General features: G+C 37.7%; 1 protein-coding gene across 1 annotated transcript in view; it reads left to right on the top strand.

Annotated features, from left to right (window-relative positions):
- Nucleotides 1-13,370, top strand: part of KHDRBS3 (KH RNA binding domain containing, signal transduction associated 3) — a 94,353-nt gene that overhangs the window by 23,825 nt on the left and 57,158 nt on the right. Inside the window, exon 2 of the mRNA XM_071553797.1 lies at nucleotides 2,995-3,113. Coding sequence (XP_071409898.1) covers nucleotides 2,995-3,113 — 119 coding nt within the window. The remainder of the gene's footprint in view (nucleotides 1-2,994; nucleotides 3,114-13,370) is intronic.

The following is a 13,370-nucleotide window of genomic DNA, read 5'->3' as shown; positions in this document are numbered from 1 at the left end:
TAGAAAGTTGTGTAGATATGTGGACTAGGAAAACTGATTTTTAGAAGTAATGACTGGGTTCCTTTTCATATTGACTTCAGCTTCTTCAGGTTCAGTTTTTACCAGAGAAAGAAGGGAATAGTCTTTCAAAAGCTTTTTAATTTTTTTATTAACTAAATCAAAATACTCATAAATTATGAGTGTATTTAACATTAATCACAGTGTGAAAATAAAGTCCTTCAAATATTGAATCAAACGAACTTCTTTAAGCTAAAATATTTCAGAAATACAAACAGAAGTGTATTGATCTCCTAAGAAATTTATGCACCTGTCTCAGCTGAAGAAGGTTGCTGTGATAGAACTCTGTACTTGACTCTTGAAATACATGTTACCCTTAAGTACTTCTGAGATGTCTGAATGTTCCTGAAACAACTCACTTCTAGGTGTAATATTTCTTGGCAATTTCTGGGAAGGTCCTTAAAGCACTGATTGATAAACTTGTGGTTTTCATTTTTCCGGGGGCAGGGACATTGCAGTGTATGCCATGTTGTGCATTTGGGGACAGAGTCATACAGCTCACCAAGAAAAAGCAAGTTTTTACCTTTTCCAGTTCATAAAAAATACGGTGGCTTTTGGTAACAAACTTATTTTAGAAATTTAGATTCTTCAAGAAAAAGTCCTGCACTGTAACAATTGTTATAATGACTGAAAGCTTGTAAAGGTCTTGTATCAGCCTATTATCAGTTGAACTAACAGGAGGTTTTGGTGCACTGATCTGTCACAAAAAAGGTGCAGCAAAGTGCATTAATTGAATTTTTAATATTGAATTGAACGGAGTTGAACTGTGCTTTTCTGATTTTGGACAAGTCCTGGTCCTAACATTTAAAGACAATACTAAATTAAGTAATCAAATTTTGTTCTAATTGCATTTGCTTCAGTCATAACAAGTGGATGTATTCTTATTAGTTTTACTATTTGGTATTTCTTTGTAAAATATTGCAAAATAAACAGCATGCTTTGGTCAGTTCTTAGCTTTTATAGTAATACTGTATACCAACAGCAGCCTTAGATATTAGTGTTGGGTTTTTACATATAAAACATAAAAACCTCTTAAGTATCTAATCTTGTTTTTCAAGAGAAATCAAAGTTTTATCACTACTGCCCTTGTTATACCAGGAAAGAGGGGTGCTAGACATAGTTTATTTGTATTTGAATGCTGTGATAGTACTATGCTTTTGTCTGAGTGTGATACTTGGAAAGTTTGACTTGTAAACAATACCAGTCACCTACATTTTGAGTGGGAACATTACACCCTATAAAATTTTAACTCCAGAACTTAATCTCACCTGGAAATGAGTTCCAAGTTAAACAGATGTAACTTCACATCTGTTAAATTGCCCATAATTCTCTAGTATATAATGTGGCAACTCTAAAGAACATGTGAATTTCATTTTTGCCTAATTTGGCTGTTAAAATGTTCTTCAGTTATTAACCTGTGGGGTAAGGGTGTTGGAGTTGGTTTTTTCCAAGCATGCTGAAACAAAGGACATTTCTGGAACAAGGCTGCTTTGTTAGGGCTCCTCCAGAATTTTTACATTGCTAGAATCCATATAAATCAATAAATTTGGGGGGACTTGACAAGATGCTAAAGTATAGCTGGGAAGGCTTTTCTTTCAAGAAGCCATGAGAGAGTCTGAGGCTAGTTTGGCTTGCTTAATTCTTCAGTCACTGAGCACTAACTTAGATTAATTGTATTTATTTCCTGTACTGTGCTAGTGAGGTGAAAACTTACATGGAAGACTGGAGTTATAGGGAAAGATGTTGGCATCTTCATTTCAGTAGTATTAAAAGGGAATGGTCTGGTGGTATTAATTAAATAAAATCTAATGATGCATGGATTTTTTTTTTCTGTAGTAAGAAATGTGTTGGTTTATTCTGGTTTTCATTGAATGTAACTTTAAACTAGATTCATTCTTTTAAAATGTACTAAAGGATGCTTCCTCCTATATTTTTGATCAGTTTCTTTGTGTTAAAGTTTTTGTTACTGTCTCCTCTTTGCATAAGATCGCATTCCCACTAAACCAACTTCAAGGTCTTGATAAATGTCCTTAAATTCTACTGGCCAAGTAGAGTAGAAGGGTGCTTCTTGTTATGAAAAACTGTCAAGATATAAAGGTGAATGTGGAGGACAAATAGATTCCCATAGAAGAACTTTTCTGACTCTTTTGCAATTAATTGTTTTTTTGGATGTGGTAATATATTTAATGCTGCAACCCCAGTGTGCTGGAAATATCCAATCCAGCAAATACCTCAAGCAGTGCCTCACTTCAAGTCTCTGTATGCACCTCCTGATTTCTCACTAATGAAATGAAATCTGGACTTTTTCATTAGCACACTGGAGAGTCAATATTTGGAGAGACTTAAAATCAAGAGTCAGTTTTTTATGTATATCTGGAATGAATAGAGACATGCAGCTTCGTTTGAACTTCTAAATCCCATTCCTAATAATATAATTTTTGGTATAACACTAATCTCAGATTTTTGGGTATCATCTATGTCCCTCAATTACATTCCTGAAATTCTGAAAGATTAAATTGACATTTGCTCCTAAGTGCACTGTAGATAGCCACTGTTAAAGCCGCATACTTTGTTTATAGAAGAGGCATGATATCATTGACTATTATGTTTTACGTTTTGGAATTTAAACATGCACAAAGGTGTCAGAGTAGTTTTTACAACTTGAGTTGTATAAAAATGATATCCAAAGTGTAAAGTTAAAAGCTAGTATAATGTTTGCTATTCTATTCAAGATGGAAATATAAATATAAGAAAAGCCTAAACCAAAACATGCTTTACTCTATTGACTTTGTATGCCAATTATATGTATTAATTACACAATATGCTATATGTATTGTGCCGTACATTATTAGTTTTGAGATTTATTTATGGTGATTGTGAAGGTTTTCAGCATTTAGATTGTTGTATGAAACTGATAAATAACTTCTTTTTTAACAGAAATTGAAAAATTCCAAAAAGGGGAAGGAAAGGAAGAAGAAAAGTATATTGATGTAGTCATCAATAAGAATATGAAGTTGGGACAAAAAGTTCTAATTCCAGTAAAACAATTCCCTAAGGTAAGCCCAATTTTCATACTTGATAAATTTAAGTGCATGTAAAAGACATTTCACTAGTATCTTAACTAGGTTTTTTTAACTGTTACATTTAAAAATATTAATCACTACTGTTGCTGTTCTGCAATCTTTTCTGTAAGGGTGCTAAGATAGAAATAGTTCTTGTTGGAATAAATGTGCAGGGAAGTTGTGCTGGTCACACAAAATAGTATGTTGAGGGCAAATAAGTGAATCATTTTCAGGACAGCAGGATCTTCCTGGTCAAAATATCAGAAGGAAAAATAATATTGAAGTTGACTTTGATGCTAGACTTTGAAACTTCCTTATTGTAGCTTAAAATGCACCATTAAGGAAGTAATTGTGTAAATTTTCTTCTCATCCTCTTAAGTTTCAGCCATTGTTAGTCTTGAATGACTTATATCTACGCTACTAAATTATGCAGTCTGTTCTGGAGGGGTAGGGATTGGTTTGTTAATATCTTTGACCACCATGAATTCTTAACACTTCTTTACTGCCAAGTATTATTCTGCACTAAAATATTGCTGCCTGGAAGCATTTATTCAACATGCAGTAGGCTGTGGAACTTGATTATTTTGGTCCCATTTAAAATTCTAAGGTTAATGTTATGACAATCAGATTAGCATTTTTTCATTTGTTTGAAATTGCTTTTTCTTCCTGTTAGAAATTTCAAGACACTACTCATGGAGGAAAAATTCCTTCATTACGTCTTCCATATGTTTAGGAAGACCTTTTCTAATTATTTTTTCCACACAGTATGAGTTTTGGTTTTTTGGGTTTTTGGTTTTTTTTTTTTTTTTTTTTTTTCCTCTCACAGGCCTATGCTGAGTAACTTGCAGGGATTGCTTTGCTGCTGTTGAAAGTTTCATGAAATACTGCTATAGTGAGTGGAAGAGTGCATATCATGTGGGCACCTCTTTGGAACTCTGGGTAAAGTTATCTCTATGACTAAGTAGAGCTATATACAAACATTCAGAAGCATAAAGATGGGAAGGTAAAAGACAGGGACAGCTCACTATATGGTCACCGTTTGTAAACAAGCTATTTTTCTTACAAATGTTAAGATGTAGACACTTGAGCTCAAGGGGGAGAAAGGCAAAATGGCTATTAAAAAAGGAAACACTGTATTCTGAGATTTCTGCTCCTTTAGTGTCAACTTTCTTTACAGAACTAAACACTGCCATCATTTAGGATGAGTAGTAGGAAACCCTTGCCATCTTTCAAATAGGTAGTTATGCAGTAGTTCTGGCCCACAGAAACAGTCTTTGACTGTCTGAGCTGGAATAAAGCCTGCTGTGTGCCATGGAATGAAACCTGATTTTATATCTAGACAGAGCTTTGTAATTCCATATGTCTGTTTAGAGCACCAGGATACAGCAGCACAGAGTACAACTGCTGTGCAGAATAGACATGCCATGTGAGTTCCTGTGTCTCCACTAGGACTTGCTCCACAGAAGCAGAGTACTGGTATCTCTACTTACACATTTCTCCCTTCTTGCAGAGTGAATAAAATCCTAGGTATTTTGTATTTAAGAATATTTTTACCCTAATATAAAGGGGCTCAATTTTTCTTAGAAATTTCCATTTTATTACATAAAAATGGCAATTTATATTAAAGGTTACTTATTAAAGATTTGGTATAGTCAAAAGAAACTAAAATTTCACATTGTATAGTAGCGTGGGGAAGGAGTTTCATTTCAGAATTATGACGGGCATCCTTGGTCTTCTCTGGAAACCACAAGGAGTCACTGCAATTCGCTATCCCTTGTTTACTAGAATTGGACTTGTTTTGTTTAGGATCTAATAAGTTATACTTTGAATGAAGTTACATAGATTTAATATGGCCAACTAAGAACCTTATCCTGGTGTAAGATAGTCTGCAGTGACATGAGTTTTTGATGTCTATACACAGAGGAAAAAAATGTTTGTGTTCTAATTTTTTCTCTAAATGCTAATCCTATTAATATTTTATGTTTTGAGTGGAAGGCTCAGAAGTTAAGGATGCTTTGTCAAGACTTGTGGGATAGATATCGGTTTGCTCCAGTCATCCTGGTTCCACTGAGCTCTGTGTGGAGGTCGTGTTGTATATTTAGCCATGTTGTTTGATTGGTGACAGCCAGCATGGCTTCACTGGGGGCAAGTTGTGCCTGACAAAACTGGTGGCTTCCCATGATGGGGTTACACTGTTGGTGGATAAGGGAAGAGCAACTGACATCTACCTGGACTTGTGCAAAGCATTTGGCACAGTCTCATATGACGCTTCTGTCACTAAACTGGAGAGACATGGATGGACCATTGATGGATGGAACACTTGGTGCAGAAGGAATTGGCTGGGTGGTCACATTTAGAGCTGTGGTGTCCTAGTGGAGAGCAGTGATGAGTGGTTTTCCTTGGGGGTTGCTACTGGGATCACTGCTATTTAACATCTTTGTTGGTGACATGGACAGTGGGATTGAGTGCACCCTTGGCTAGTTCCTTGAGGAAACCAAGCTGTGTGCTGCTGTTGACACACTGGTGGAAAGGGATGGCATCCAATGGGACCTGGACTGGTTCGAGAGGTGGGCCTGTGAGAACCTCATGAAGTTAAGCAAGGCCAAGTGCAAGGGTCCTCCATGTGGGTTGGGGCAATTCCAAGCACAAATACAGACTGGGAATAGAATGGATCAAGAGCAACCCTGAGACTTGCTAGGAGTGTTGGTTAACAAGAAGCTCACCATGAGCTGGCAGTGTGTTTTTGCAGCCCAGAAAGCCAGATGGGTCCTGGGCTGCATCAAAAGGACTGTGGGCAGCAGGCTGAAGGAGGTGATTCTGCCCCTTTGCTCCACTCCTGTGGAACACCACCTGGTGTACTGCATCCAGCTCTAAGGTCCCCAACGTAAGGACATGGACCTATTGGAACGAGTCCATAGAGGCCATGAAGATGACAGGGCTGGAGCACCTCTGCTATGAAGACAGGAGGAGAGAGACAGAGAAAAGAAGGCTCCAGGGAGACCTTATACCACCTTCCAGTACCTAAATGGGTGTTTACTAGAGAGTTGGAGATGGACTTTTGACAAGGGTGTGTAGTGATTGCTCAAGTGGGCTTGGCTTTAAATTGAAAGAGGAGAGATTTGTATCAGAGTAGGAAGAAACTCTTCAGAGATCAGTGAGATACCTGGCACAAGTTGCCCAGCAAAGTTATGGCTGCTCCATCCCTGGAAGTTTTCAAGGCCAGATTGTATGGGGCTTTGAGCAACCTGGTCTAATGGATGGTGTCCCTGCCCCATGGTAAGGTTGGTGTAGATGATCTTTTTAAGTTCTTTCATCCTGTACCTTTGTGTTTCTTTTCTTTGGAACTTATCATAAGGTATTGTGGTGCTCATGAAAACCTGAAATGGTCATTCACGTAAATGTTTTATGCCTGTGTTGCTGTTCTCTGTGCATGTTTTCTAGACCATTTTATCTATGATGGGTATTGGTATTGGTGTGCATGTGTTGTTGGTAGAGGGTAACAAGGGCTAGTCTTTAGGAAAATGGTTAAGATTTGTTTCTCAATCTTGAGCCATTTTCCTTCCTACTGACCATTATTGGTGACTAATGCTTCAGAAGAATGAAATTTAAGACTTAAATATGGATGAAGTCTATCTGGAAAGATCATTTGCATGTTGATATAGAATTTATAGTTCTAGAAAGCTGGCATACTCGCCTGCATTGCACACTAATGCTGTTACCTGTTGCGCAAGATCCTGAACAAAGCTATCCCTCCATTTTTTCAGGAGATGTAGTCTTTATGGTGTTAGTGACCTGAGAATCTGCTGTTTGAAGCTTACCAAATCATTACAGTAATTGATGAAGCTTTCAAACAAGCATTGGTTTACCAGTTTGGGTTTAATCTGAGTAACTTCAGTATGCAGGAAGTGGTGAGAAAAACTAAGTTTGTTTTGACTTCATTAACAAAACAATCCTTCCCTAGACAAATGATACTGCTTTTAAACTGCATCAAAAATCACCCATATTTTTTAAATTGTTGAATCATTAACAGGGTTAAATATCTGAAAATGAAAATAACAGATAAGTGATTTTACCAGCAGAAACTATTTGTTTATATTTCCCAGTGATGACTCTGGGAAGGAAAGATGCTCTTTCTGTTTGTGTATTGACATTTTATTAATCCTTTCTTACCTTTTTTATTATAAATCAGATCTGTGGACCAAAGCAGCCCATCAGTGCCCTGTCCCCATTTAGGCAGCTTGCTAGACCTGTCATGTATTTAATTGTCCTTTCCCTCTTGGAAACTTTTCTCTGACTCCTTGAATAAATCATAATAGCCTCAACATAGGTCAGGCAGCCCAGGCTCTGATCTGATCAGCCTGGCATGGTAATGCTTGCTCACATTACCTGTCCTGTCAAATACATTCTCATGAGCTCGTAGCTGGGTCCTATGCAATTACTTCTGACAGCCCTGGAAGGTGACAGGTTAACCGCAGCAGAAAGTTATCCAACTGAAGTGCAGAGCAGCAGGGTTTTTGTTGGAGAGGAATCTGGTAGACCTTACATGAAAAAGTATATAATGCACTTTTCGGAGCATATTTGCTCACCCTGAAAAAACTTACTGATTTTATGCAGTCTTACAATTTTTCAGTTTGGTCCAGCTCTACAGATTCCTGCAAAAGGTTGGAATTGCTGTAATGTGGAAATTACTCTGAGATATTTAGGTGAGACTTGAGTAAGCTTTGATAATTCTGTCTGCAGTCCTGTTGTAACTGGGACATACTCTACAAGCAAGGATTAGAGAGGTAAGGGCTTTTATGCAACCTTGTAGGAAAAAGGCTAACTCTGAGATAGTATTCAGTTCTAAATCAAGTTGCCTGTAGATAGGTGTCTATGTGGATGCTGAATGTCTAAACTGCAGTTAGTGGAATGAGATCTCGTCAGCTTAGGACATTGAGGTCAGGGTGACTTAGACCTTGCTGTTTGATCAGCTGAATACCTCAACTGACTTCAGTTCTTATGTGAAAATGTGACCTTTAAACCTGTGTTTCGGTTGCATTTCATGTTCAAATCATCTTCAAATTTGCACAGACTTCAAGGCAGAAAAATTGAGCTGGCCACTCAAGGAAGGTCATGATGTGGGTGTCTTAGCAAAGGGACTCTCTGGATCTATCCTAACACTGCTGTGAAATACCAGAATATGTGAAAAGTGTGTCAGAGCTTCAACACATACAAGAGAGGCAGGAGGGTGTTACCCCCGTCCATACATTTAATGAATATTATGATGTAGTTTAGTGTCAGAAATCTGACTTTTCTTTGGCAATTTTCTGAACTTGGGTGTTTTGAATTAAGAGGAAAAAATAGCTTCAATTGATGATAAAGGGGATGAGGATGGTTTTCCATGAGATGGATCAAAACTATGGGAGCAATTATTTCCATTTTGAGAGGTTACCAAAATTGCTCATAGATCTACACTTTAATGTTGGGTAAATCTCAGAAGTCAGGAAGAAATGGTCTGTGTTGTTCCCTGAAGTGATACTTTAAATATATTTTCACAAAAGTTATTGAGTTGTGGAAGTCCTATCCATCTAAACCTTTTAGCTCAACACTTAAAGTGAAAAAGTCTGTTTTGAAATGTCAGTGTCATATACAATATATCTGCAGTTGTTACATAAAGTCATAGAGAGATTAATATTTCAATCACATGACTAGTTAGAAAGCACTTTTTCATAATAGATTAGTTCTAAGGACTTCTTAGTAGAAATGAGAAAATGTGGTTGCATAACCAGAAATGATGTGGAAGTACAAGCATCAATTGTAATACCAGGTATAGCTTTTGAGCAACTTTACTGTAATTCACCAAGCCTTCTGTTGTAAATAAATGTTTAAAGAGCTATTATTATGTTATGTGAAGGAGAGTAGTTTGTGGTATAATGTAGGTGCTTGAAATATTTACCTTTCTACCGAAATCTTTTCTTTTTGAGATGAATAGGAAAAACCTTGAGGTTTTCCTTGTTTCACATCATTGTAAGGGAAAATGCTCTAAATCTTAAATTAACTTTTTTTTTTCTAGTGACCCTGGCACAGAGGAACCATTGCAGAAAACTAATATGCCAACAAAGCTTTCTATGGCTTTAATGACAATGGAATTGTTAGAGCTTTGCAGGAAAGCATTTGGTCAAGCATTTATACTTTTACTAAGTATTTTAAGCTGGATGAACCATTCTTAGCAGACTTGCCTTGGTGGGGATAAACAAGGATTAATTTTCTATTATATCCCCTTTTCTGTAATATATACATTTCAAAATGGTGTAGCAGTGGTATTAATTCCTTTTTTGCCTCCTGAAATTCATATAGTAGATCAAATGGTTTTGAAGAGACTATCTCACCTATACGTTCTTTCTAACAGTATTTCTCCAGAAATGTTTTCAGGGAATAGTTTCAAGCAGTGATTTGATAAAGAAACAAATCTCTAGATAACTGTTCAAGTCATGTTTTGATTCAGTGATTCTGAAGAAGTGGGTGCTAAGCAGTGATGTCCGTAATCCCCATTGTATGATGTCTGCAAAAATGCATCTTAAAATGAGAATTTATGAATATCTAAGGACATAATTTTCAAGCAAAAACCTGATTATCAATTTTTCCTGTTTCTCTTGGGGAAGGTCTTTTGATTAAAAATGTATTCTAAATTGGAGTTATACATCACTTAAAGGTAATCCACAAAAGGGAAATAAATACATGCTTTTGGTATAGTTAACCAATACTTGTGGGCTGCTGGACACCATGGTCCAGAGATACAACCCCATGTCTCTGGTGTTTGAGAAGGAGCTGTTGCATTGTGTGGTCTATCTTCTCCTACAAAGACAACCAGAAGTGTCAATATAGAAGGATGTGCTTTCAGTGATCACAGATTTTAGAAATAGGACATCCTTTAAATCTTGCATTGTTTTGCTCAAACTCATCTGGTGATGTTCTGTATTGACATAATGGTACAGAGGTACCATTTATCAATAGTGGAGTATTATTTGGTTTGAAATGTAGTTGAGGTGGTAATTTTTCCCATTTTATCCTATTGTGCCCTCCCAGGTCTGTTAATCTGCATTTTGATACAGGTTTTGCAAAGATGCCTGAAGCTCTGCTGTAATTTTGCTTGAGTTACGGTTTTTGCTGTATCCTTTAGACCTAGTCTAGAAGCAACTTTGAGTTGGGACTTTATCTCCTCTTTTATATGCCATCATCCACAATATCCTGATACTTATCTAATACATAAGAAGCTGTTTAATACAGTGGCAATCCTTGATTTAACACAGGTGATCCAGTGTAGAGTAACATTTATGGTTGGACTGCTTTCATGCCATGTTAAGCTGAAGCTAGTGAGCTCAAGGACTATTTTGGCTATTTAGAGCAGTTTGGAGGTGATTGTGCTGTACTTGAGAAGGGTGAGTAAAGAGAGGAGCCTGTCATGCCTGATTCTGAGCCAGAACTAGTGACTGAATCTGACTTGAACAGAATGTGACTGATCTGACTTGAACAGAGTTTCTTCTTACTACCCAGTGCATCTAATTCAGAGATAGTTTACAAGCTTGAGTTCAATACTAGACCTGAATTTGTTCTTTGTTCTTGTGCTCTTGGGGTAAATAAACCCTAAATGTGGAGCATGGGAAGCACCTGTGAAACTTGAACCTGGATCTGCCAGGTTTATTTGCACCTATTTCACTGGTAGATAGGCTGGGTTTGCTAATTTTGCTATTAAAACTTATCTTTCTGTGTGGTGGTTTTATACCTTTAGGTTTGAATCCTACTCCTTGATTTCTGGGAATAAAGCAGTGTATAAATAATGACAGTAACTTAGTGACAGATATTTTTTGAGTGTTTCTATATGTATGAAATGTTTCAAAGTGAAGCTTTCATCAGATGTTTTGAGTTTGATGTAAAAGGGAGATAAACCAATAGTTTGATCAAAACGCAGTATCTGTCCAAAATAAATCTGTTTTCTTCTGAAAGGATTCATTAAATGTAATAAATGGGTTTTATTTATGGAATGATCAACTGAAATGTTCCAAAGCTTTTTAGCTTTATGTGGGAGCAAAACCACTTTGTGACTGCATTGTAAGCAATTTTTTTTACTAACCTTTAATGTCTGTGATTTTAAGCTGAACCTAGAGGTACTGTGCTTTCAAATGAGCAGAATTTCAGACTTGCAACACAAGTTTCTCATGCTTCAGACCTGTCAGATCTAATGTTTGAAGCATTGGTGCACAGGAAAGAAAAGCATAGTACTGTGGATTTTAGGATATATTTTCATGTTCATTAAATGTCTAGACCCTACCGGTGGCACAAACCACCTCCAGCATAGCTCTCAACCTCATGAGGGCACACAAGCTTCTCCCCCGCGACAAGGGGGTGTAAAAAAAAAAATAAACGAAGTTCCACATCTGATGCAGAATGTATGGCCAAACTTCGAGAACGAAGATTTGGGAAGGGCTGTCCCCACGTGGGTGTGCCCTTCCAGCCTGCGCAGTGCATTTTAGGTGAGGCACAGCGTGCGCAGAACTGGCCCCACCGATTAAGTCCTGAGGTTCATCTGCCACGGCTGAGCGAGCTTGGACGGTGCCAGTGAAGTCCTCAGGACTACAACCTACAGCACCTGGCATTTCCCAGGAGGTCTCCCATCCAAGTACTAATCCGGGGCTGACCCTGCTGAGCATCCAAGATCTGACGGGATCAGATGTCAGGGAGGCATTTAACTGCACGTCTCCAGGATGGAGGATCACCGCCTTCCGAAGATTGTGCTCTATGGTGAACTCACTACCGGCTGCTGCAAGAGAGGAGCCCCGAAGAAGAGATACAAGGATTCCCTGAAACAACACCTCAGCTTTGGCCATATTGACTGCCACCAATGGTCCACTCTGGCCTCCAATCGGGATTCATGGAGACACACCATTCATGACGCTGCTGCTTCCTTTGAGAATGCACGGAGAGTCAGTCTGGAGGAGAAAAGACAATGCAGAAAGAACTGTTCCTTGCCAATGTCACCTAGGGAGACGTTCCGCTGTGCCTTTTGTGACTGGACCTGCCTATCCTGTATCGGCCTTTTTAGCCACCAGCACGCTTGCAGCAAGCGTGGGTAGTGCCCTTCTCAAATCTTTGTTCGCGAAGCCTAGCCATGATGATGAAATGTCTAGAACATGTCATCTGTGCAGCTCCTTGTATAGCTGCTGTAATGTCTGGCCTTAGCACTGGAGATTTCATGGGTTTGATAAGATGACAACTGTTGGAAGTATTAAAATTTTAGATTTCCACAACATTAAACTATCTTTAAAATACCTAATACAGCTGGAATAAAGAATGTTTTTCTTCCAAATAATTTACAATGCTATTTTAAAGTAAACATAAGTAATCTTAAATAATGCTTGAAAAACTGAGGTGGTGTTCCACTACATGAAAGCTTTCATGTGAGCTTAACTCAGCTTCCTTTACTTTAAGGAAACTGTTGACAAGGAGTTACTGACTTCTGGAAGTTCAAACTTGTTACAAATAGTTTGAATTCATTTGTTTTCCTTAGTCATACCTTCAGAAATAATAAAATCAGAAGTCCAGTTGGAAGGGACCTATAGAAAATATCTGAGCCAACCTTCTGTTGAAATAATGATTGTAAGTTAGATTACACAGGACTTCATCAGTGGCCCTGAGTCCTCAATATCTTCAGTAAGGGAGATTTCTACTCTTCTCTTGAGTAATCTTTCTGATGAATGTTTTCCTTGACTGCATCTTAGGACCTATATGAAAAAAGAGAATATATCTAATAAAAAAGAAAATCAAAGAAATTACCTGAGAATTTCTTTGTGACCTGATAATTTCAGAAGACTTGTTCATGCAAGGCCTTAAATTTAATAGGTTCTGGAGACTGTAATCATCCATAAGCCATTTGCTCAGTTGTAACTTATTTCTACCTCATGTCCACATGGGGAATTGAGTTTGCAATGGCTAAGGGGAATAAAATGTTTTTATATTTAGTTGACTTTTAATGGTTACTTTGCTTTTTTGTCTAAAGCTGCAGAAATTAATTGGAGATGGAGACTTTCTGCATTGTGGGGTGAATACAGCTGGGCCTTTTTTCCATCAGCAGGTCCAGTGTAACAATAATGGATTTGGGCCTGCTACTGCCCTGAGGTCTTCTCAAGTCCTTTCAAATTACTCAAAATGAATAGGGAGATCAAAGTAGTCCATCCTGGCTCTTTAGTGACACAGTAGTAGAGTGCATGTATACTT

The sequence above is a fragment of the Pithys albifrons genome, chromosome 4 (genome assembly GCF_047495875.1).
Source record: "Pithys albifrons albifrons isolate INPA30051 chromosome 4, PitAlb_v1, whole genome shotgun sequence".
In the NCBI taxonomy this organism is placed as follows: domain Eukaryota; kingdom Metazoa; phylum Chordata; class Aves; order Passeriformes; family Thamnophilidae; genus Pithys; species Pithys albifrons.
Note: the sequence above shows the minus strand (reverse complement) of the source record. Positions and strands in the feature narration are given on the sequence as shown.